Here is a 25,495-nt window from a genome sequence, read left to right as displayed (position 1 = left end):
TGATTTCAAAGTTATATAGAACAAGAGAATTCAAATTGACATTTTATTTATTAATGTTTTTTTTTTTCCAACCCTCGCGTTCTTTATTCAATGAAAGATGAAAGATGAAAGATGATACACGTCTATAAAATAACTCACGCGAGTGAAACACCTTCTCTCTGCCTTTCGTTTGAAGGTATTGGCAATGTGTTTGAGCCAACTTTGTCATTCACGTAATCCCCGAATGTCAAGTAACCTTCCAATTGATGAGTATAAAAGAATTTCCTCTCGTACAAATCCAATTTGAGATTGTTTCTCAATCTGTTTACAAGGTCTGGGTTTGATGTGAATGGCCTTGAAAATGCAATTAATGTTCTGTTGTCTTGATCTACGTCTTTCTTGAGTTGCCATGGCGGCGAAGCACTGTTAATCGCCAGCTTATAGTTGGTAGCGTATCCGCCAGCCCTGATCAATATACCGCTCCATTTAGAAATCAACGAATCATTTGTGTTATCTAAAGGGTCTTGATCTGATGATCCCGAAACTCTTGGTTCAGCAAGAGATACGTAGGCTATTTCCTTCCCTTGCTGCTTCAAGTTCTCTAAGTAGTCAAGAATATATTGGCAGAATACTAAGGGCGGAAACTTTTCATCCATTAAATCACTATAATTCATTCCAAAGTGTTTAGACCATGCACTGAGTCTAATGCCAATTTTTGAGCTTCCGACCTTTTCAACCAATTTTTCAATAATCTCAATCAAAAATCTGCATCTGTTCTCAATAGAACCTCCATATTGGTCGTTTCTTTTATTTGAAGTTGGCGAAAGGAATTGTTCAATCAAAAAACCTGAGCTTCCATGTAGTTCTACTAAATCAAAGTTTGCAATCTCCAAACAGTTGACAGCCGCATCAACAAAGTCGTCTTGAATTTGTTTGATTTGGTCAATACCCAACTCCTGTAATGGATATTCTAGTTGCTTAGCCTCGTCTTCTTGAGCTTGGGAATGGTAAATTACAGAAGGAGCCAAATACAAAATTCCTTTTTCTTTTAAAACTTGAATGTTGGATACTCGACCTGGGGCAAAAATCTGACACGAGACAAAGGATTTGTTGTTATGGATCTTATCAGTAATCTTCTTCAACGCTTGACACTGTTGTACCGACCATGTTCCTGACTTGTATGGAACTAATCCGCTCCTCGGTGACACCAAACATGACTCAAAAACAAGAAATGTCCCTTCTTCTTTAGACCTGGAATCATAGTAATCAAGCATCAAATCTGTCGGGAAGTTTTCACCATCACATGTAGACCTTGATCTTGAAGTGGGCGCATGTACAACTCGGTGCTTCAAATGAATACCATCCCCTATTGTAATTGGTTTGAACAAATGTGAATCTTTCAACTGGGAACTCATAAAATTTATACTATATAACCGTCTACCAGAATGTCCTCACTTTTTCCCTTTATTTGACTCGTTCCTTCTTCACTCGTTCCTTCTCTACTTATAAAATTTATACTATATAACCGTCTACCAGAATGTCCTCACTTTTTCCCTTTATTTGACTCGTTCCTTCTTCACTCGTTCCTTCTCTACTTATAAAATTTATACTATATAACCGTCTACCAGAATGTCCTCACTTTTTCCCTTTATTTGACTCGTTCCTTCTTCACTCGTTCCTTCTCTACTTATAAAATTTATACTATATAACCGTCTACCAGAATGTCCTCACTTTTTCCCTTTATTTGACTCGTTCCTTCTTCACTCGTTCCTTCTCTACTTATAAAATTTATACTATATAACCGTCTACCAGAATGTCCTCACTTTTTCCCTTTATTTCACTCGTTCCTTCTTCACTCGTTCCTTCTCTACTTCTTCCTTCTTCACTGGTTCCTTCTCTACTTCTTCCTTCTTCACTCCTTCCTTTATTTCACTCCTTCCTTCTTCACTCCTTCCTTTATTTCACTTCCTCTTTCTCTTGACTCCTTCCCTTCTTTTGTGATTTTTAGACTTTTCTTTTTTCCATTTTTCCGGAGTATCGGATTTAGAACACGGTCCGATTATCGGGTGGGGGTAACCGTCTATGCCGCACATCTCCACTATTCAATTTCTCACTTACCCCTTTTTCCAATTTTATAACACAAGAGCGCTTCCATTTTTGATTAACTATTTGATTTTACGAGAATTGTTTAGAATAGAATGCAGTAATGTGGCTAATGTTTTTAGCTAATGATTGACATGAAAGATCCTATACCTATATCTCTGCCAGACTTGGATTTATTATCTCTTCAAATTGATAAAATACAATAGAAACTAAAAAAGGGATAAGAGGCACTACTGATTCTGCAGTGACAAGTTAAGTTTTGTTCAGTTCTCTCCCTGATCTCATATATCTATACCATATTGTGGCTTATTAACTTGAATCAACCCAACTTGAAAAATTCAACGTTCTCGTCCATTCTTGAAAAAGAAAAAGAAAAAGAAAAAGAAAAAGAAAAAGAAAAAGTAAAAAGTAAAAAGAGAAGAAGGTAAGGAATGCCCTATGAAAATGATCAAAAACCAGCTAGTTCTTCAGAACAAGTGAGTCGTTTCAATACTGTAGGCACTTTTTCTTCTTCCTCCTCCTCCTCCTCCTCCTCCTCTTCTTCTTCTTCCAGCATAATACACGATAAAAAAGTTGAATTTGAAGGTGAGATTCTTTTCATAGATACCAATGATTGGAGATATTCTACATTGTTGAAATGTCAATTGATTGCTTCATTCCTAGTATTTATTTTATTTGGATTGGGAGAACAGACCGTGGGCACACTAATCCCAGAGCTACAAGAGTACTATCACATTAATGATGGTAAAATTGCAGTTATTTTCCTAATGAGTGTTTCTGGTTACTTGATTATGGCCATATGCAATAATCTTACACACCAGCTTTTTGGAGTGGGTGGAGTAGCCGTAATGGGACTTACATCGATGACTCTGGCCTACTTGGTCTTGTCCATGAAGCCCTCCTTGACTGCGCTTTTGATTGCATATTTCTTTGCTGGAGCAGGCTTGGGATCGCTAGATGCGTCGCTAAATGCATGGACAGCTAACTTGGTAGATTCCAATCAGTTACTAGGCATCATTCATGGGTGCTATGGGATAGGCAGTTTAATCACACCGAGTTTAATTACTTACTTGCTTGAAAGAGAAAAAAACCCATGGAAGTGGAACAATTATTATATTCTCCTTGCCACAGTTGCAGCTGCAATACTTGTCTTGGTTATCTACACGTTTCGCTTTGAATCTCCTAAAAAATACAAGTACGTTTCACGCGCTAGGTATCTCGAGGCTAAGCAGCAGAATGATTATTCGTTTGAACTTGATGACTTCAACCTGGATGAATCTGCAAAAGTGGACGATATCGAACATAATGCTTCTTTTCAAGAAGCAATAAGAATGCACCTAATTTGGGGATTTGCTTTGATTTTATTTATCTATGTTGGGGGAGAAGCTGCATTTGGTGCTTGGTTGGTAACATACCTTCTTCGAGTAAAAGATTGGGCATATACTGTCTCTTCGCACATGGCAACAGTGTTTTGGTTGGGTTTGACTTTGGGCAGGATTGGTTTTGGATTTGTGACTGCTCATTACTTTGATTCTGAGTTGGTAGCAAACCTCGTATATATCCTTTTATCCTTGGTCGGGTATCTCTTATTTTGGGCCATCCTGGCAACTCAATTGAACAGTGTTATGTTCCTTACTGTGTTTTTCACAGGTGCGGTTGTTGGTCCTATATTTCCTACCACGATAGTTGCCGCCATGACGATTCTTCCTGCTCGGTTTCAATCTCTTGGAATTGGTTTTATTTGCGCGTTTGGCGGGGGTGGAGCAGCAGGGGTGCCATTCTTGATTGGCTTGGCAGCACAGTCGAATATAGGATTGAAAGTTTTTCCTGTTATCATCATCATCATGTTTGTGATTTTAGCTATCCTGTGGATTATGGTGTTTGTTAAATACAAAGGGCAGTATAAACGAACCGTATTATGAGGTTGAGACGAAAGCTATGGATCGCCACTAAGATAATCATACATATTCATTAACTTGGACAAAAAGCGAGAGAGCAGAACAAGAAACAATAAATAAGGACATCTTTAACTGAGTTTACATAGAAATAATACTATCATTTATCCATCCCCCTTTTTTTTGGCAAACATGTAAAGCTTTTTTCAGTATATGGAAATACTACGTCTCCTACATACCTACCCCAGTCTCCAACAACTGCTACTAGGTTGTTTGTTTGTTTGTTTAAATGTTTGTTTGTTTGTTTAGTTAGTTGTTTCGTCTAATCTTAATTTTAGATATTTTATTTATTTTTGTTCGCATTCTTTGTACTCTTCTGGCGTAAATGTCTTTTGAGTAAATGCATGTATAGAAGCAATTTCCTCCTTCAATTCTGAATTCACCAATCTGTGCCTTGCTAGCTTGTTCTTCCCTTTAAACTTGTTCGATACAATAACAACGGCAAAGGCTTGTCCACATCCCCCAGACATATCCTGAACAAGAACCAAATCAGCATCCAATCTCTGCCGTATTATATCCTTCAAATTTTCTATTTCCATTTTTCTTCCCCAGCAAAGAAGCAATAATATGCTTTCAAACGTCTTGGTGTAAGCTAGCTAATATTGTCTTTTCAACAATCTTACTTGGCCTAAATTACAACTGGATATTTCGCTGATAATAGAGAGAAAGTTAGGCCGTTTCTTGTTTAGAAAAGGAAGAAAAAAAAAAGAAAGAAAAGAGAAAAAGACCCGAGCTTATTATGTTAGCCTCGATGACCTTTTAATCTACTTCAACTTCAACTTTTATTTTTTTTTTTTTTTTTTTTTCTAATTTGAACACTGAGAAGAGAAGAGAATAATACTTTGAAATTTTTATATTCTCACACATAATACAAATACATACATACAAATAAGGTGAAAGTGCATAATCAAAATAGAAATCCCATAAATGCATATACTTTTCCCCCTCACTTTTTTTTCTTTTTTCTTTTTTCTTTCTTTTACATAGAGTTATCACCATAAAGACTCTCTATTTGAGCGAATATCTCTTTAGACGACAAGGCTTTCTCACTTGAGTCAAATCCACCCAATTCATAAACATTTAAAAGATCTGGTGGAATTGTGCTCAATTCTTCATGCTGTTCTATTAGCTGGTTAACAACTTCTATTGCCAAAAAATAGTTTTCTCCTTGCTCATTTTGGCCAGTAGATTGTCGTGATACTAGGATATTAGGGGCAATCACGGTAGCTAGATTGTGCGTATCCATTTTGGACCCATTCTCCTCATTGCCTTCTGCAAACGAAGCAACCCAACTGAAAAAGTATAGAAGCACCTCAAGTAAGTTCCGATAGTCTCTTGGAAGTAAGCAATAAGCCAATTGAATAATTCGTTTCCGGCTTTCCGCAGAAGTTTCTTCTTGAGACGAGATCCACAAATCATAAAAGTTGAATGTAAGCAAAGGAATCGGAAGCTCGCGTAGCCATTTCTTCATTAATGCTGCTAATTGAACTGCGCTTTGCGAGCTGAAATCAGGGGACTTTGAAGGATTCTTGTTAATTTCTTCACTCAATTCCCTCAATTTTTTAATATTTCCATTCAATCTGAATATACCTTCAACAGACATATCCTTCTGTTTCAAGGCACTAATGACATCATCAACAACTATAGGGATTCTGAGTTTCGATGGGCCAACGCCCAAATCAGAATCAACACCAAACTTTTTCGTCAAAAAACTCAATTCCGCTCCAAACGCACCACTAGATTTCTCTTTCGATGATGCTCCAGCACCGCCAAATTTTAGCTTCTCCCAAAAGGTAGGAGACTTCTTAGTCTGGATACAAGAAGCAAGCTCTTCTTTGTTGTACTTTTCCTTATTCATTTGACATAAAGCTTCAATTGCAATATGCCGCATAATGAAATGTTCACGCTTGGTAAGTTCCGAATAAAATTTTTGCTTCTCAGAAGGAGCTTCGCTTGTTTGCGTGGAGGAGTTCAAAATATGATGCAACGCACTACTTGGTGTGCTCATAACAGGACTATGCCCTCCTGCTTTGAGTTTATGAGATCCACTTCTTTGATAAAGTCTGTTGTGATGTTTAAATGCATTAGGTCGCTGATCACGCGCTTGCTCAGCAGCAACTATTCTTGGAATATCGTCCAATGTCAATGACTTTTCACTTCGCAAAAGATCGGATGTTCGGTCTAAATGGACTGCCGTTTGTTGGCGCTGTGGTTCATCTCGTATTCGAAGCTCCTTCTTAACCGATAAGACTTCTCCAGCCTCAAATGAGAGCTGTGATGCACCACTCGCTTTACGCACAGGCTCTCCCTCCTTTGTGTGTACTTTCAACGACTCCATCTCCGGTATTACATCATACTCTTCTCTTTTCAGCAGTGACTGAATTTCTTCTTCCTGAGCATGATCAGCTTCGGGCGCAGTTATAATCACCGATTTGCGTGCTTTCTTCTTTACTGATTTTGACAATTTTTGGCTTTGGCGTTTACTTCTTAGTCTAGTGACATCATCCAAAGTTTGTACATAAGTTGCACGATCGTATTGTTCTTTTGCTTTTTTGGATTCATCATCAAAGGAGTGAGCTCCTCCTGTTGCTCCTGCTGATGTTGATGTTGATGTTGCTGCTGCTGATGTTGATATTGATGATGATGATGATTGCTGTGGTGGACTTTCAAAATCGATTCCCATCACTAATCTGGATCTCAGTAGTGCAATTTTTAAAAGATACACTAATTGACTTAGATCTGTCACTTCTTCAAATCCCAAGGCTCCGTTACCGTCATGGCACTTGGGGCAAATAATGGCGCATTTAGTAGCGTCAAATGAACAACTCCGAGCCTCAAACTCCACATGCCTTTGACATCGGGAGCATACAAAACATCTTAAATGCCACCTGTAATCCAAAAACCTTATGCATGCTTTTTCGACACTCTTGTTGCAGCTGGTACAAGCGTCTGTTGAGTTTGGTGGTACAGAGAGTTTCTCAACAAATTGCTCTAGCTGTATTTTATTTTCAATTGTTGGAAATCCCAATGTTTCATGTTTTACTATAGTATGCAAAAACTCATCTAATGCTTCAATGTTGCCATGCAATTTGTTCAATTTTAATGCATTATCCAAGCCTATCCTTATCAAAAGCTTCAAGTAATGAGCACAGCCTGTTATCACCGATAATAGCTCGGCTGACAAAGTACCTGATTTCGATATACTTGCAGACTTTCTAAGGATAGCCAAGTAGCTCATTATTTTCCCGGTTATATTTCTGGGCTCTTTTTTCAATTGCAGAAAGTATTCAATCTCCAGTGTAGATGAGTCCAGAGTGTCTTGGTCCTCGCTTTTGGATGGGCTTGATTGTATGGTGGGAGGTGATTTTTTGCACAAATATAAAACGTGGTCTAAAGCTTCGAAAAGAACTTCCACATTCAAAATCAATTTCCCTGTTACGATTAATCCATTGAACTTATTTCCTGTGCAAGCGTTGAGGAGCATATCGGAGATACATGCAGCAGTTGCTTGTTCGTATCCAGAGAGTCTTAGCCAACAGCTCATGACAACTTGCTCAATGTGCTGCTCCATCATTATAAGTTTGTTTGAGTCGATTGAATTATCGGATAGCTTTATCAATCTCAAGTTTGTCAACTTTTCATTAGACCATCCTTGAAGTTTCTGGAGTCCCACAGAGTCAGCAGTAATGCAAACATTCCAAAACTTATAAACCATAAAACATTCCGGATGCCAATGTTGATTTCTTCCTCCGCGAAATAGCTCTACAAATTGCTTGACAATGGAAGATTGGCATCCTTCGCAATGAGATGCATACAATTTTGAATAGTGGTAGTGGCAGAATATATCATTTTCGTGTTCGTAATAACTTTCATCAGCGTCAAATACATGTTGACAAACTGAACACTTGAAGTGCTCCAAATGGTACTTGTTTCCAAGAGCCGTTATGTATGGTCCTCGCAAAGCACTATTGCAATTGAAACAAATCAAATCTAGCTTCTTAAAGTAATCGTATTCGCACAAAGCAACTTGGGTTGACACTCCATTTTCTACAATCTCTTGAGGGAAAAATTTGGCTGAACATTGTACACCACATTCATGGCATGTGAAACATTGGACATGAAAAGCACTTTTAAGTGCTCTGACAAATTGACCGGTAATCTCAAGACCACACTTTCCACAAATTTTGCGAGCCTTCTTTTTAACTTCTCTTTTCGGGGACGTGGTGGAGACAGTGTTATTAATGTTTGTTTTGTAATCGAGTAAATCTAGATTCAAAGCACCACCATTTTCATTTTCATTTTCATTTTCCGTTTTCGACAGTCCTTTATCTGGTGTAGGGGATATTGCAATTGAATGTCGCTGTGACGGATCAAGGTTGGATTTATATTTGTCCGAGTCCGATGAGCGATGATTTCGATTTTTGCCTAAATTCTTCTCCGAGAATGGATCTCGCAATCTGAAATCAAATTCATCATTTGATAGTACCTGCTGTGTGCTACCACCAGTACCGACATTATTACCATTACCCACGTCGTCATTAGTTGCCTGTTGTTTACCTTTTTCAGCTATTAGCAGACCGTCTGGCCTGGCTGGTAATGGCGGAATCAAAGATACCCAATTTGATTGTTTTAATTTTGCAAGTGACAGACTTGATGCAAGTGACAGACTTGAGGCGTTTGGCAGTTGTCTAGTGTTATGCAATGTTGTTGCTGTTGGTGGTGGTGGTGCTGCTGTTGTTATTGATGGTGCTGGTGGTCTAGGGGATTGTGGTGGTGCAGTTGACGGGATAGAAAAAGGTATACCACGTGAGTTTATCAGACGATGATTGTGACCATCATGGTGCAAAGGGTAAAATATTCGTTGTTTAGGCGAATTAATTTGGTCGAAATTCTGAGACCGTGATCTTGAATGTTTCCTTATGGAATTACGTTCAGGTGGAGGCGCTGTCTTAACTAGATACTGAGCATTTGAGTGTGAGTCACATACCCGAGTTTGCAGCTGATCCATTGTGGTTTGGACAAGATTTGTATTAGAATTAGTTGAAGTTGATGGTATGACATTGACATTAGATTCAGAAATATTAGCATTCGCTCGACGAACTTGGTGTCCATGAGAAGAACCAACTAACTGATCCATAGTTGGAGGATGGATAAAGGTAAAAACAACAATACCGAAATGTAGCTCAACGATACAATGGTGACCTTTCCGAAATACAGCTCAATGATACAATTGTGTCCTTTCTGAAATGTAGCTCAATGATACAATGGTGACCTTTCTGAAATACAGCTCAACGATACAATGGTGACCTTTCCGAAATACAGCTCAACGATACAATGGTGACCTTTCCGAAATACAGCTCAATGATACAATGGTGACCTTTCCGAAATACAGCTCAACGATATAATGGTGTCCTCTCTTTTTTTTTTCTATTCAATGTAAAAGAATGACTGCAAGTTGGATTGAATAAAATGTTAGTTTTCAATATTAAAATTAATTTAGCCTTTAAAATCAAATAACTACTAATGACAAAACAAAAAAAAATTCTTTGGCTTGTGTGTGAGTGAAATTGTATAGTAAAGATGTTTTACATAAATATAAGGATCCAATGTGTAAAAGCTTACTTAATCGATTGATGACAAGCCGTTTAAGGGCTTCCTTTTGAAATGGAGAAGTGGAAGATGTATAGCGGGCTCTTTACCTATTGGTATTTTTTTTTTTTCTCCCTCTCCCTCTCAGTCTTTCTGTTGTTGTTATTGTTTGTTTTTTTTTTTTTAGTTTCTATTAGTGGGTTGACTTTTACTAACGAGTTCTACTGCTTTTCTTTTGGCATGTTAAAAAATTACTCTAGTCGAGCAGAGAGACTCGACACTATAGAGTAGAGAGACTCGACACTATAGAGCAGAGGGGGAAAGTAACAAGTTCAATAGAGTAATGTCTGACTAGTCGAGCAGAGCGAGACTAGTTGAATCTGACACTATCGAGCAAAGCAAGATAGTGGACAGCACTTGATAACAACACTATCGAGTGGATGTTTCTATGCTTGTAGGTTTTTCTCTCAAGACTTTTTTTCACTAGTTCTGCAGAGTAATGTATATTAGGAGCTACACTTGAGAGTGTTGGTGTCTGGGTAACAAAATAAATGTTTTACAATAAACAGTGTTAACCCGTGTAATGTGTATAATGATAAAAATAAATCAATCTCCCTTTAGGTTTTGTTTTCTCATAAAAGACCTTTTTTTCCTCACAATCAAACCCGTGTGTTATAGAACTCGACACTAGATGAGACTAGTCGAGTAGAGCTAGTCGAGTAGAGCTCGTCGAGCAGAGCAGAGCTAGTCGAGCAGAGCGAGACTAGTTAAATAGCGGAGGGTGAAAGTAACGAGTTAAATAGCGGAGGGTGAAAGTAACGAGTTAAATAGCGGAGGGTGAAAGTAACGAGTTAAATAGCGGAGGGTGAAAGTAACGAGTTAAATAGCGGAGGGTGAAAGTAACGAGTTAAATAGCGGGGGTGAAAGTAACAAGTTCAATAGAGTAATGTTTATTAGAAAGTAACAAGCTCAATAGAGTAATGTCTATTAGTACACTTTGGCCACTTGAGAGTTATAATGTCTTATAAGGGGAGTAATAAAAATAAATGTTTTTAGGGTTAATGATAAAAATAATTCAATCTGTGATTCATAATAGGTTTTTCTCATAAAAAAAATTTTTTTCGCAATTTTCTTCAATCAAACCCGGGTATTATTAAAACTCGATACTAGATGAGACTAATCGAGCAGAGCGAGACTAGCTCTCCTCGATTAGTTGAATAGCGTGGGTTTCTATGCTTGAATTCGACACTAGAATTCAAAATTTTAAAATTCGATATTCACTATATGTTCTAGCGTAAAAGTGTTTGTGTTTTATCACTAGTGGAGCACATTACCTGTAGCGGACACTATCGACACTATCGACACTATCGAGCGAAGCGAGATAGTGGAGCACACTACCTGTAACGGACACTATCGACATTATAGTGTCGGTGGCAGTCAGTGTTGCTTCACTATCTCGCTCTGCTCGATAGTGTGGATAGTGTAGGGGGCAGTCAGTGGTGCCCCACTATCTCGCTTCGCTCGATAGTGTTGATAATTTCGGTGTGTTGAGATGGTATACTTTCCTCTTTTTCAAATTCGTTTGAAACCGGTAGCGCTGTTACCACTATTACGATTACGAGTCAAAGTTTAGGATACTATAACAAAACATACTTGTCTTTGTATGAGTGAGCATTCTGAATATTCAATCTAGTCAATTAAACTAGTTAATCAAACTAGTCAAGTAACCATTTTTTTCTCATTACAAATTGATGGTGTTTACATCTCTCTTCTATACACAAATAATTAAGCTACAAAGTGGAGCTGCTCGATAGTGAAGTTTTGATTTAGAAGCTTTTGTATATACCAATTGAGTAGATATAGTTTGAACGCCAATCCATGTGGTATGACAAATTCGTTTTCAGAGAAGCAAAATTGATTTTTTTGGCTAGTAGATTGGAAGATATTGGACAGCTAGCAAATTTCACATTTCGGTTAAACCCTTTTAATATACAATTAATAGGTCTAGCATATCATCATCTGTCTAAATAAGCTCTATAAACTGACTACATTTCTGAACCGTGCTCACTCACTAACTCATTTACAGGCTCCACGGAAATCGAGGGATTATACTGACTAAATAAGCAGAACCTTTTACTTTTTATCAATAAGCACGCTATATATATGCATAGAAGATTGATTTTCAACTTGAAATTTGTACTACATTAGATGCGTTTTGAGTGGGGTTAATTCGCTTATCCGGTGATCACGAACTGATAATAAACCTCACAATACATTGATAACGGTTGCGAACCCTGTACCGTTTTTTTTTTTATTTTTATTTTTTTTGTTTTATTATTTTTCTCGTTTGGCTGAATGGCACCAAAATTTTGGTTATAGTATATCGCTTCAAGTTATCACTGAAATAAGTATGACTTTTTAATGGCGTGTGAGTAGAATAAACATTTTGGATATATTTCCTCCCCTTTTAGACTAGAGACATCTCGAGATATACCTGTACATTCATTACCATTCAAAAGAAATACTTTGATATAGAAAAGATATACCTACCACAGTTTATAATCACATCCTTGACAACTTCCTTTCATCAATAATGTATATTTTCAGTTGAAAGATAAGTGTGGTTTCCTTTTTTATGCGTTTTTTTTTCTGTGGAATCAAGTGGCATCATTATCTGTGGAACAATAAAAATAGGTTTTGATTATCATTAATTTTGGAGAAAGAACTTCAGGCAGGATTGCCGTGCTGTCAAAAAGTACAAAAATAGAAAAAGAAAAAAAAGTAGAAATTTAATAGGCTAGATTTTGTGTTTTGACAGATATTTACTGATATCGTATTTCTTTTTGTGACATATGAAAACTTCAATAAATTAATTAATAGTCAGGTGAATTGCTGCAAAACAAATTCTTGCTTGAGAGTGCTACTCTTTGCAATATTCATTATTAATTGTTCCGATTTGGGTGTCATGCATCAAGTTCAATTACACCTTCACTCTACCCATTCTACTCCATCCCGCCTTACAACAGTATTTAGTTTTGTTGTCTCAAAACCCGTAACATAGAGGAGACTGGCACCAATTTTATCACAATGGCTTTGTTTTTGAAAAGCCAATTTTCATTTTTTGTTATCTATGCTTTGTTTCATGTAATGTTTTTTTTACCTTATTTCACTTTTTTAGATTGTAATAAGTGCTACTGGAGCCGTTCAGAAAAGATAATAATATGTGGATGATCATCTCTAAAAGAGCGTTTGGTAAAAAGGCTTTGATTTAGTGTGACCAAACATATATAATAGGGACCACGTCCAACATTTTCGTTCAAGAATTTGCTCTAAACTTTGTATCTCTCTTTAATCGATACACACATACACACATACACACATACAAACACAAACAACTGTCATGAGTTCTGTTGAAAAGGACCAGACAGAAGGTTTTGATCCTATCCAAAGTGTGGGAAGTCATTTGACAGTAGCTGACCATGTAGTTAACTTGGATGCTGTTTTTTCTAATTCACTATCGATTGGTGAAGTAGCCACCACTTTAACAGAGGCTCAGAAGAGCTTTGTATTACAGAGATTGCACTTTGATGCTTTGACATCATTTGAAAACTTGCCTCCTGAATGTACATTTATATTTGAAAAAATCGAGCAAATGACCACTGAAGAAGCTGTACAAATTCTAAAAGAGGCCATCGAAGAGCATGATTCAGATATCAACATAAAAGAGTCTACTTTAACTTTGTGGAAAAATTTGGTAAGTTACTCTGAAAAGCAATTTAGTGAAAAAAGCTCAGGCGAGTCCGTCGAATTGAAGACTAAAGACAATACCATTAAAGTGTCCACACTTTCAGAGGTTAGTGAAGAAGAGACCATACTGCATCACCATCACCATCACCATAAAAATGAAGAAAGCATCGTTGACTGGGATTTGCAGGTAAGGTTAGAAGCCGTTTTGATTGCATACTGGTCTCCGTATCCAGAAGTTAGAGCTGTTACATACCCATTTGATGATCCTACAATGTATGTGGAAACCATAAGAGTATACATCATCGGTATTGTTTGGACTGGTCTTGGCGCAGTCATTAATCAATTTTTCGTTGAAAGACAACCTGCTATTACTCTCGCTATGTCTGTTGTTCAAGTCTTCTTATACCCAAGTGGTATATTATTGGAATGGATTTTACCAAAATGGAAGTTTAAGGTCTTTGGACAAACATTTGACTTGAACCCTGGTCCATACAATTGGAAAGAACAGATGCTTGCAACAATTTTTTGTTCTGTTACAGGAGGTGGTACTTCATACGTTTCTTCTAACATATTGATGCAAAAATCTGAATTGTTTTATGACAATAAATGGGTTGATTTTGGCTACCAGGTGTTGTTGATCTTGTCAACCAACTTTCTTGGAATAGGCTTAGCTGGGATCATGCGTAAATTTGCTGTTTATCCTGTTCAAGCCTTGTGGCCATCCATTCTTCCAAATTTAAGTCTTAATAGAGCCCTTTTGACCCCTAATAAGAAGGAAATCATAAATGGATGGAGAATCTCCGGTTACAACTTTTTCTTTATTGTCTTTGCACTATCATTTTTATGGTTTTGGGTGCCAGATTACTTGTTCCAAGCCTTATCAACGTTTAACTGGCTCACCTGGATTAAACCAAATAATTTGAATCTTGCTGTGGTCACTGGTTCTGTTGGTGGTCTTGGTTTGAATCCTATAACCTCCTTTGACTGGAATGTGATCAGTTTCAATTCTCCATTGAATGTGCCCTTTTACAATCAGGCAAATTATATTGTGGGTATGTTTCTTGGATTCTTTTGTATCCTTGGTGTTTGGTACTCAAACTATAAATGGACTGGCTACCTCCCAATCAATTCTAATAGATTATTTACCAACACTGGAAAGAAATACAATGTCAGGGCCGTGGTAAATAAAGATAGTTTGTTTGATAATGAAAAGTATCAAAAGGTTGGTCCACCTTTTTATACCGCTGCTAATTTGGTACTATACGGTGCTTTCTTTGCAATTTATCCATTCCACTTTGTTTATGAATTTGGTTTGCAATACAAGCAAATGATTAGTGCCTTTAAGTCAATGTGGAAAACAGTAAAAAATTATCATAGATCAACTTATGAAGGTTTTAATGATCCTCACAGTGTAATGATGAGGGCTTACCCTGAAGTTCCGGAGTGGGCATATTTGATTGTCTTGGTTATTTCAATTGTGTTGGCTATTCTTTGTGTGAAACTCTATCCAGCAGAAACTCCTGTTTGGGGTATTTTCTTTGCTTTAGGTTTCAACTTTATATTTTTGATTCCATTGACAACCGTTTATGCAAGAACTGGATTTTCTTTTGGTTTGAATGTTTTGGTTGAGTTGATTATAGGTTATGCCATTCCCGGTAATGGGTTAGCATTGTCCTTTATCAAGGCATTGGGTTACAACATTGACGGCCAAGCTGAAAATTTCGTTAATGATTTGAAACAAGGCCACTATGCCAAGCTTCCACCTCGTGCTTTGTTCAGATGCCAAATACTAGGCATATTTATTGCTTCATTTGTTCAATTGGGTATTTTGAACTTTCAAATTACTGGTATCAAAGATTACTGTGACCCCGACAATGCCCAAAAGTTTACCTGTCCATCGACTAGTACCTTCTACAGTGCCTCAGTCTTGTGGGGTGTTATTGGACCAAAAAAAGTATTTGATCATTTGTACCCAATTTTGAGATGGTGTTTCCTTATTGGGTTCTTATTAGCATTCCCATGCATTGCAATCAAAAAATATGGACCAAAGAAATATTTCAAGACTTTTGAACCAAGTATTGTTATTGGTGGATTCCTTGGCTTTGCACCTTACAACTTATCGTACTACATCCCTGGTCTTTACGTCTCGTATGCATTTATGGTCTACATCAAGAATAAGTATGAGGCATGGTGGCAAAAGTACAATTATCTTCTTTCGACTGGATTAGGTGGAGGTGTTGCTTTTTCATCTATCATCATTTTCTTTGCCGTTCAGTATCATCTGAAGGATATAAATTGGTGGGGTAATGAGGTTATGTACGAGGGGTTAGATGCCCAAATGACCGGCTGGCTAAACGCTACCGAGCAGGCTCCAGATGGATACTTTGGTCCTAGAATTGGCCACTTTCCGTAAACACAAATTTCAACACACATATATATATATATTAACTTTCACAAACTCGTTACATTTAGCTCCCGTAGAGGTAAATATTATTGAATTACAAAATTTACACTATTAACATCTATTTGGTACAACACTATTTGGTATAACACTATTCTAACATCTCTTTGGTACAACACAATTAACATCTATCTGGTACAACCCATATCTTTGAAAGAGTAAGAGTAGTAATAGTAAAAATGAGATAATTCCATCACTTTCTACTTACCATTATCAAGTTACATTCCTACTTTTGAATATGCTAATTTTGTACACCATGGTGGATGCGAAAAAAAATCAAATATCTTTGGGGTAAATTGCGGTTTGCTGTTTTCCGCCATCGCGGGCGTCTGTATTAAAAAATAAAATTATATGGGGTGAAAAATAAGGCACAACTGCAACCCACACTAATGCAATACACAAAGAATTAAAGAATTTCTTCCCCCCACGGACTATAAGACCACATTTGTTGTTATCCATTGTCAACAAATTCCGTATAGGTCCTATAAAGGTTAAATCTCGACACTATCGAGCAAAGCGAGATAGTGGAGAAAGTTCAGTGGATAGCGAGTATATGTAAAGTCAAAATCTACAAAGTGCTCTCAAGCCAATTGGCTTTAGTTTTGAAGAAGCTCACCAGGTTTTCGCTCATTTTTTTTTTTTCTTTTTTATTGTGTGCATAAAAAACCGGTGATACCAGAACCTTTATAGTTTCTGTTACAATTGTTCAATTTTCCTGTTTGATATTTTTAACTTTATTTTTCAAAAGTTTAACTTAAAAAGAATCTATTTGGCACATTTTTTTTTTACACCAAAGAGAGAAAGAGAGAGAGAGAGAGAGAGAAAGAGAGAGATACATTTTGGTACAATTGGTATAATCAATTTTACAAGTTAATTGAGATGTCTGACTTCAAGGTAGAGACAGTGGAGACCACGCCTTTTCAAGATCAAAAGCCTGGAACCTCTGGTTTGAGAAAAAAAGTTGCTATATTCAAGCAACCGCACTATACAGAAAACTTTATTCAAGCAATTTTAGATGCAATTCCCGAAGGTGCAAAAGGAGCAACGTTGGTCATTGGAGGAGATGGAAGATACTATAATGATGTAGTTATCCAGTTGATTATTAAAATTGCTGCTGCTAATGGCGTTGAAAAACTCATTTTGGGACAAGATGGTATCTTATCTACACCAGCTACTTCCCACGTTATTCGGGAGTATAAAGCCACGGGTGGTATCATTTTAACAGCAAGTCATAATCCCGGAGGACCAAAAAATGACTTGGGGATCAAGTACAATTTGGGCAATGGAGGTCCAGCGCCTGAATCGGTGACAAATAAAATCTTTGATATTTCCAAGACGTTAAAGAGTTACAAAATCTTGGATCTTCCAAAAGTAGACATTAGCAAAGTTGGAGAAAGCAAGGTTGGTCCAATTGAAGTGCAAGTAATTGACTCTACAAAGGATTATGTTGATATGTTGAAGAATATTTTCGACTTTGATTTAATCAAATCATTCTTGTCCAAATCCAAAGATCTGGGCTTTAAAGTGTTGTTTGATGCATTAAATGGTGTTACTGGACCTTATGGTTACAAAATTTTTGTTGAAGAGTTGGGCTTGCTGGAGTCGTCTATACAGAATTACAAGCCGTTAGAAGATTTTGGCGGATTACACCCTGATCCAAATTTAACATATGCTCATACTTTAGTTGAAAGAGTTGACAAGGAGCAAATTGCGTTTGGTGCAGCATCCGATGGTGATGGAGACAGAAACATGATTTATGGAGCTGGCGCATTCGTGTCACCTGGTGACTCAGTCGCTATCATCTCCGAATATGCAGATGCTATTCCATATTTCAAGAAGCAAGGCATCTACGGCTTAGCTAGGTCTATGCCTACCTCTGGAGCTATTGATTTGGTTGCAAAGGACAAAAACTTAAATTGCTACGAAGTGCCAACTGGTTGGAAATTTTTCTGCTCCTTATTTGATGCTAAGAAATTGAGTATTTGTGGTGAAGAGAGTTTTGGTACTGGATCGAACCACATTAGAGAGAAGGATGGTTTATGGGCCATTGTTGCATGGTTGAATGTTTTGGCCGATTACCATTCAAAGAACCCAGACTCTGAAACATCGATCAAAATTGTTCAAAATTCATTTTGGAATAAATATGGAAGAACATTTTTTACCAGGTATGATTATGAAGAAGTTTCAAGCGAAGGTGCTAACAATTTGATTGAATTGCTACAAGGTATAGTTAACACTTCAAAACCTGGTGATGAACTAAAGCCAGGATACATTGTTAAGGAGGCAGCCAACTTCTCGTACACTGATTTGGACGGTTCTGTTTCCCCTAACCAAGGTTTGTTCATCAAATTTGAAAGCGGTTTAAGATTCATTGTGAGATTGTCGGGTACTGGTTCATCGGGTGCCACAGTAAGATTATATTTGGAAAAACATTCAAACGATAAATCACAATACCAAAACACTCCTGATGAGTTTTTCAAAAAGGATGTAGAGTTCATATTGACTTTTTTGAAGTTCAAGGAATTTTTGGGTAAAGATGAACCTGATGTACGGACTTAAAGTTGAGAAACATTAAACATCAAAGTAAGAGGGGAATAAAAAAACAAAAAAATAAAAAGAAAGAAATCAAATAAACAGTATATATATATATATATATATTACATCACATTAGTTCGTTTCTTGAATAAATAAATATAAAGAAAAAAAAGATATAAAACATTTTGCAAGCAAAACCCCTCCACTGTATTAGTTCAACTTTGGTTTCTTTTCTACACTCTGGGTGAATGAAGCATCATGATCTCTTTTCAAAGGTGGCAAGACAACAAAATCGCTTTGACCTTGACCAAAATGAGATTTTGGAACAGCAAATCCACTTGACGAGCTCGAGTCCATTGATGTCACCAGAGGATTAGGATTTTCCTGTGCAACGACATTAGGTTTTGCGGAATTCGAAATATTGTGTGATGAATTGGAAGAGCTGCCGGGTGATTGATGCTGAAAATCGGTTTGTTCGCCATAATGGATAGCCTGTGGATGTCCTGACTGCAGTGAAGATGACAATGAAATTAGTGCTGGCGCTGCTCCTGTTGCCGCTACTGCTGAGTTATTACCTGCAAATTCACTTTCCCTCAGCTGCGATGGCTTTTGCTCTTGTTGATGCTGAAGTATTACACTTGCTTGTAAGTTCATCACTTCGTCCAATCTCTTTCTCATTGAGTTTTCTCGAAGTCTGGCTGCTTGCTCCATAGCTTCTAACTCCATGATTCTAGTCCTGTATAAATCATTAACCAATTCTAATTCAGAGATTCTTGTCTTTAAAATAGTTATTTCGTGAGATGAGTTGTATCCTGATTGATTATTGTTGCTATTGCTATCACCACCGCTGTTGTTACTTTCATTATTATTATTATTATTATTATTATTGTTGTTGTTGTTGTTGTTGTTGTTGTTGTTGTTGTTGTTGTTGTTGTTGTTGTGGCTGCTACTGTTGTTACTATTATTTTGATCATTACCTACATTATTTAAATTCTCCCTCGAACTATCAGCTATATTACTTCCATTTTCTCCGCTAGCTGGTATCTCACTTGAGTTTCGCAGTTGATCAAACAGTGATTGCTGTGGATGCACACTGTGCAGAAATTGACTCAAACTTGTAAAAGATGATTCTCCAGAGGCCATTCCGTGCAACGGAGGCAATGAAGGAGTTGCCGACCTCGAGTGTACTTCCGAAGAAAACGCTGTTGACTTCTTGTTCAATGCCGGTAATCGAGGAAGATTTGGTGGAGTCACACTTGAGAAAATCGATGAGCTGCCGCTTGAACTAGAACCATTTTTTGTATCGCTTTTTCTCATTAATGAAATACCATTGCTTTTAGTGTTCTTCGATGCGTAAGTTGCATTGAAAGTGGCACTAGGACCTAACTCGTTTGACAAATTCTCTAAAACTCCGGCAGCAGCTTGCAAAGAACTTATGTTATTATCAATTACACTGATGGGCTCATTTCTCACCGCAGATGATGACGTTGTGGACAACATCAATGGAGAAGTGATTCTCCTTGAACCAGGTGCAAACTGGGTTGGGGTGGAAGAAGGATAATGTAATGGTACCTGATAAGCTTGCAATACATGATTAGGAATATTGAGGTGAGAGTGGACATTATATTGTGAATGACCTGAAAATGATGATTGTGATTGTGGTTGTAATTGCGAGGAGGAGGTGGTGGTGGTGGTGGTGGTCAGAGGCGAGGAGGTGGGCTCTGCATGCTTGAGAGCAGCGGGAGTGCTATTTACAGTTGCTGGTAAAAGTGGTGTCAAATCGCTCGTGCTTCCGTTTTTGAGTTTCTTGATTTTTGGTGACTTTTTGCCATTTTTCGAATCCCTCGATTTAGGCTCAGGAGTGTTGGCAGTTGAAGGTTTGCCCGAGGAAGTTCCATGTCCATGTCCATTAGCACCTTGCTTCACTCTATTTCTTGATTTTATAGTATCTGTTTTCAAACTAATAGGCCTTGGTCTTCCATGCAACTTCAAAAACAACCCACACGCATTGCACAAAACGTGGCCCGTTTCGTCTCTTCTCCATAAAGGCGTAGTTTGGGTTTTACAATTACGACAAATTGGACTTGAAATATTGGATTTTGAAGTAGCAGTACCATCATTATTAATGTGAGTAGTCTCTCTAACATTTGGTTGATCAGGACCAGAATTTGAGGGAGATTCTTCTTCGCTTTTTGATTTTGAAGGAGGTGTAGGTAAACTTTGTGATATAACCTCATCTGGTTGATAATTATGAGCGGTAGTAGTAGTTGCTGAGTTTTCAGACGATTTGGCCTTGAACAAAGGAGTAGCAGTATTGGAAAAAGAAGAAGAAGAAGAAGAAAAAGGCTCATTCTTGATACTAGCATTAGTTTCCTGAGATAATGAGTTACTTGGAGGATATTTCCCAGTGGTCCTGATAGACAGACCAGTATTAGCTGCTTGTTCGTTCAAAACCTTCTGTGTACTGGCTCTACCTTCAAAGTTTGATAAACTGGATATTGACGTAGTTGCACTCGCTGGAGGACTCTTCAACTGGGTTGGTGGATGAGGACGCAGTTGTACTTCTAAATCGGCCATCTTGTCTTGTCTTACGAAGGTTATCTAAAAGGAAGGATGTTAAGGGAAAGTTGGGGGGGGGGGGAAGGAAGGAAGTAAGGTTGATCTTTTTTTGTTGAAGCAAAAATTAAAAAACTAAACCAAGAATTCAATTGTATTCTAAAAGTTATAAACGAAAGAATATGGTTATTATTGTAGTTGTAGTAGTTGTTGTAGTTGTTTCCAAATTAGTTGTCTGTTATCTATCGGTACTCCATACAAGTACTTGGATTTGAGTGTGTATAGTGACTTGTCAGCAAATGATAAGTTATTCAAAACAAATTATTGAGTGGTATAGTGGTCTGTTATCTAATCAGTGAAAAATTTTATTCAAATTTCTCCCTTTGTAGAAATGGCCAAAAAAGAAAATTAAAAAATTAAAAAATTAAAAAAAAAAAAATCTTTTTCGTCACATTGCACTACCTGGTTTATCTGCTGATATAGGAGCAGCATTATACTATTCAGATACAACACTATGTCTATTTATTTGCGCGCGCGGATATAAAAATCTTTTTAATCATTTTTATCAATAGAAATAAAACCTTTTTTTTATACTTAATTGAGGTTTCGGAGATTATGGCATTTATAGATAATTTTTGATGTGTAGTTGTTAGATGTTGAGTAATAAGCATAATTTTTTTTTTCCACATCGAGCCTAAATTGAGCTTTGTAGACCCCCGATGACAAAGTATATAGTAAAGTATGATGAAGTAGAAAACATTACTGAAGGAAATCTTGTTGTTGAAAGACCCTCTCTCTTACAAACTTTGGGTTTCCTTTTGTTGAAACCACGTTGTCTGTGTATGGGAAGCATATACAGTTTAAGAGCTGAGTACTCTAGCGGTGTCTTCATTAATGGAGAAAAGCGAGAACAATTTTTTTTTTTTTTTTGGCACCAAATTCGTTCAAAACCGAGAAGATTGTTTTTGACATCAAACTCGTTCAAAAACGAGGACAACTGTTTTTGGCATCAAACTCGTTCAAAAGGGATCTATTATTTTAATTAGGGTAAGAGCTGCAAAGAAAGATGGAAAGAAATTACTGATAAGATATTTGAAGGTGACGTGGTTGAGAAAAAATAATTTTGAAAAAAATTTTCAAAATTCTTCTTTTTTTTTTTCATATATCTCTCCTTATAACAGTGTTAGTACAAACAAGCAAAAGCCACAAGAAAGTCAAGTTTAGGTTGATTTCAAACCTACTGCAGGTGATTTCTTAAAGTGCAATTTCATTTTCAAATTTGAGGCAATTTGAATTGCGGAGTTTTCTTTATTCACATCGTCTATTCTGTTAATCCACAAAACAAATTCCAAAAAAAAAAAAGAAAAACAGCATTTCTTTTGAAATATGAAAGTTTGAGCAACGTTATGGAGCAGCATGTGATGGCGATCCAATTACAAACCTCCTGAAAGTAGTTAACCATGATATAAATTGACACAGAACTTGAAAAATAAATTTGTATCGTCTCTTAATGTAATTTTCTTGATAATTGGAATTGGGATGCAAATTCGAGCCTGTGGTGACCAAACTCGTTGAAAAAGAAAAAGAAAAAAAAAAGCAAAAAAAAAACTCTGCTCTCGATTAAGCAAATGCACGTCTTCCTTTTTCTGTACGGTGGATACTTACTGTTGGGAATCGAGACCCTCAAAAAGGGAAGATCTTTTCCTTTCATGGTTATGTTGCCCCTACAACAGGGATGATCATTGAACCCTTTATGTTATTTCCCAAAAATTGGTGTTTTTTTTTTTTCCACTCTAATAGCTGTTCGTTTGCCCGACTTCGCATGAGATGAAGGAAAAAAAAAAAAAAAAACCCTCCCGTCTACTATTTTTGTGTCTTTGTCCTTGATGCAAAGTTGATGAGAATTTGGCTTTTTCTGCCCTATAACAATATCTATGTAGGTCTGAGATCTGGTTAACGGGATTCATGTGTCGTCTAAGGCGGGTCCATACAATTGTTGTTTTTGTCGAGTAATGCTGTTAGAACCAATATATTTCATTTACGACGATTTGTCCCTATTTTAGAATCATCGCAGGTAACAATAATACGAATAGTTGCACATGACAGCAACCGAAAAAGTCAAGAGTAGACGAGTTTGTTCAGTCTCTTTATCTACAATGAATCTTATCTTCGAATCGCGGTCACGTGAATATATATATATTTTTTTCTATTTTTACTTTCTCTGCTTTATTCCTTAGACCCTTGATGAAATGAGGCGAATGAAAAAAGAAGAAGATTTACGTCACTAATCGAGAAAAAAAGAATTAAATATGCGACACAAAAAGGTTTTTTCTTTTGCCGATACCCTTTTGCAGATTTTCTAGAGGGAAGAAATATATTGAATCTGAAATGGTATACTGGTATATGCGGAGTTAATGATGAGTTCGTGGAAAAAAAGTGGTTAAGATTTTCCAAAAAAAAGCCGTAGCAATTACCAATATCATAGAGAGTTGATTATCGTCCGTGTATTTTCTGTTCTTCTGACGTAGATCAAAGCCTCCAAACCAATCAAGACAGCTTTACAACGTGCTACTTTTTTTCCTGTTTTTTGTTTTTTTTTTAAAGTAATGTTCCAGTTTAGGGGTACATGTGTCCCTATCGAGCGTGAATATGTTTCATCTTCGTTTTTTGGGAGCATGGGTCCACTAAAGTACTGTTGGATACCTTGGTTGCCTATACTACAAGATCCAACATTATGGTAACGAATTGATGACGACAACTGTCCAATCCAAACGAACAGTAATTTCTTTCAGTAACAAGGTGACTAAAGATAACGATATCAAAGACAAAAACAAAAACAAACCGGAAACTAACATTAATGAATAATACATATCAAGTGAAATAATCGAAAAGAAAAGAAAAACTGTGTTGCAGGAGCAGGCAGACAACTTAAAATTTGTGCCGTTTTTGCAATCTTTTCAAATTTTCACCTCAAATTAACTATCTATCGACGCCTGTGATGTAAGAAATCAAAGTCACTTTCTGTTGTATAAATACCTGGGAAACTATCCATCCTTTAACCTCAATTTGAAGTTGGGAATTGTTCAGGATCAAGTAAAATCAAGTTTTGTATACCATGCTCTTACAACTTGTACAAGCACTTGCAATTTGTGCAATTGCCGGGGCCGCGCAAGTTGGCAATGTATTTCAAAGTTTTGATAGTCTTGAATGGGTTCCAGGTGCTTCTTATCCTTTGAGAACACCTGCTGCTCCAAGTTGGATTGCTAAATTATCATGGAAAATATTGGGAACCAATGTCCATGCTGGAGATACCTTTACCTTGCATATGCCATGCGTTTTCAAATTCACCACAACTCAAAGTAGCATAAACTTGGCTGTAGGCAGCACAGTCTATGCTACTTGTAATTTTGCACCAGGTGATTTGGTGGTTGCTTACTCAGAATTGCAGTGTACCGCTACAAACAATGTCAACTCCAACACCAACGCTTTTGGCTCAGTTAGTTTCCCATTCACATTCAATGTTGGTGGTTCTGCCGAGGCTGTAGACCTTCAAGACTCAACATGCTACCACGCCGGTGACAACACTGTCACCTTCTACGATGGAAGCACCGCACTTAGTATCAATGCAAATTTCCAAGCTGGCTCCTATATAAATGCTGCTCTGGGCATTAGCACAAATAATATAGTATATTCTAACAGAGTGGTTCCTTCCTTGAACAAGCAACAGGTGTACTTGTTGGCAGGAAATTGTCCCTCTGGCTATACCAGTGGTACTTTAGGATTGAGTGTCAGCAATGGTCAAATAGATTGCGCTTCAGTTCATGCGGCAATAAGTAATGCTTTTAATGATTGGTTTAATCCACAAGTTGCAAGCACGTTTACGCATACTACAACTTGTAATCCAAACAGCTTCACAGTTCAATACAACAATGTACCAGCCGGTTATAGACCATATCTTGATGGCCTTGTCCAAGCTGCATCCGGTGTTCAATTATCTACGCTGTTTACTAATAAATACAAGTGTTCGGGTAGTCCACAGCAAATTGATAATTCAAGGTCAGTTGTATGGGCTGCATATATGAACAACCAAGCTGGTTCAAATGGTGAGGAAGTTGTTCTTACAACTACAACATATTACGGACTGACTACCGCTGTTACAACATTGTCATACAATACCAAGTATGACCATACCAAGACAATCGTTGTTCAAGTTCCCATCCCAACCACCACACTCCACAGTGCGTACTGTGGAGAAGGCAACTCGTATGCCACTGTATTGGCAACACCAGGTGCAACTGCTACTATAATTGAATATGCCAATAATCCAGAATTTTGTCATGTATCCGAATCTAGCTCAAGTACTGTTCCAAGTTCAAGCTTTGAGTCTAGCTCATGCACTGATTCTAGTTCAAGCATCGAGTCCAGCTCAAGCTTTGAGTCTAGCTCAAGTACTGTGCCAAGTTCAAGCATCGAGTCTAGCTCAAGCTTTGAGTCTAGCTCAAGTACTGTGCCAAGTTCAAGCATCGAGTCCAGCTCAAGCTTTGAGTCTAGCTCAAGTACTGTGCCAAGT

The 25,495-nt window shown here is 37.3% G+C and overlaps 7 protein-coding genes across 7 annotated transcripts in view; 4 read left to right on the top strand and 3 right to left on the bottom strand. All coding sequences in view use genetic code 12, as the record gives it.

Annotated features, from left to right (window-relative positions):
* Positions 1-134: 134 nt before the first annotated feature.
* KGF56_002744 (uncharacterized protein) lies at positions 135-1,394 on the bottom strand (the record flags this gene model as incomplete). The annotated part of the gene is made up of 1 exon (XM_049324006.1): positions 135-1,394. The coding sequence occupies one exon, from the start codon at positions 1,392-1,394 to the stop codon at positions 135-137; it is 1,260 nt and encodes a 419-aa protein (XP_049180192.1).
* Positions 1,395-2,513: 1,119 nt separating this feature from the next.
* Positions 2,514-4,004, top strand: KGF56_002743 (uncharacterized protein; the record flags this gene model as incomplete). Its single annotated transcript, XM_049324004.1, has 1 exon — positions 2,514-4,004. The coding sequence occupies one exon, from the start codon at positions 2,514-2,516 to the stop codon at positions 4,002-4,004; it is 1,491 nt and encodes a 496-aa protein (XP_049180191.1).
* A 1,012-nt stretch (positions 4,005-5,016) lies between these two features.
* On the bottom strand, positions 5,017-9,174 carry LRG1 (Lrg1p; the record flags this gene model as incomplete). Its single annotated transcript, XM_049324003.1, has 1 exon — positions 5,017-9,174. The coding sequence occupies one exon, from the start codon at positions 9,172-9,174 to the stop codon at positions 5,017-5,019; it is 4,158 nt and encodes a 1,385-aa protein (XP_049180190.1).
* Positions 9,175-13,026: 3,852 nt separating this feature from the next.
* On the top strand, positions 13,027-15,786 carry KGF56_002741 (OPT2; the record flags this gene model as incomplete). The annotated part of the gene is made up of 1 exon (XM_049324002.1): positions 13,027-15,786. The coding sequence occupies one exon, from the start codon at positions 13,027-13,029 to the stop codon at positions 15,784-15,786; it is 2,760 nt and encodes a 919-aa protein (XP_049180189.1).
* Positions 15,787-16,713: 927 nt separating this feature from the next.
* On the top strand, positions 16,714-18,393 carry PGM2 (phosphoglucomutase; the record flags this gene model as incomplete). The annotated part of the gene is made up of 1 exon (XM_049324001.1): positions 16,714-18,393. The coding sequence occupies one exon, from the start codon at positions 16,714-16,716 to the stop codon at positions 18,391-18,393; it is 1,680 nt and encodes a 559-aa protein (XP_049180188.1).
* A 186-nt stretch (positions 18,394-18,579) lies between these two features.
* Positions 18,580-20,946, bottom strand: GZF3 (Gzf3p; the record flags this gene model as incomplete). Its single annotated transcript, XM_049324000.1, has 1 exon — positions 18,580-20,946. One exon carries the CDS (start codon positions 20,944-20,946, stop codon positions 18,580-18,582), a length of 2,367 nt encoding a protein of 788 aa, XP_049180187.1.
* Positions 20,947-24,040: 3,094 nt separating this feature from the next.
* The window catches only part of KGF56_002738 (uncharacterized protein), a gene marked incomplete at both ends in the record, with an annotated part of 3,182 nt that continues 1,727 nt past the window's right edge, over positions 24,041-25,495 (top strand). Inside the window, one exon of the mRNA XM_049323999.1 lies at positions 24,041-25,495. This exon is cut by the window's right edge and continues 134 nt beyond it. Coding sequence (XP_049180186.1) covers positions 24,041-25,495 — 1,455 coding nt within the window.

Source organism: Candida oxycetoniae, assembly GCF_023343755.2.
Source record: "Candida oxycetoniae strain CBS 10844 chromosome Unknown scaffold26, whole genome shotgun sequence".
NCBI classification, from domain to species: Eukaryota; Fungi; Ascomycota; class Pichiomycetes; order Serinales; family Debaryomycetaceae; genus Lodderomyces; species Lodderomyces oxycetoniae.
The sequence above is the reverse complement of the archived record's forward strand: the minus strand, read 5'-3'. Positions and strand labels throughout refer to the sequence as shown.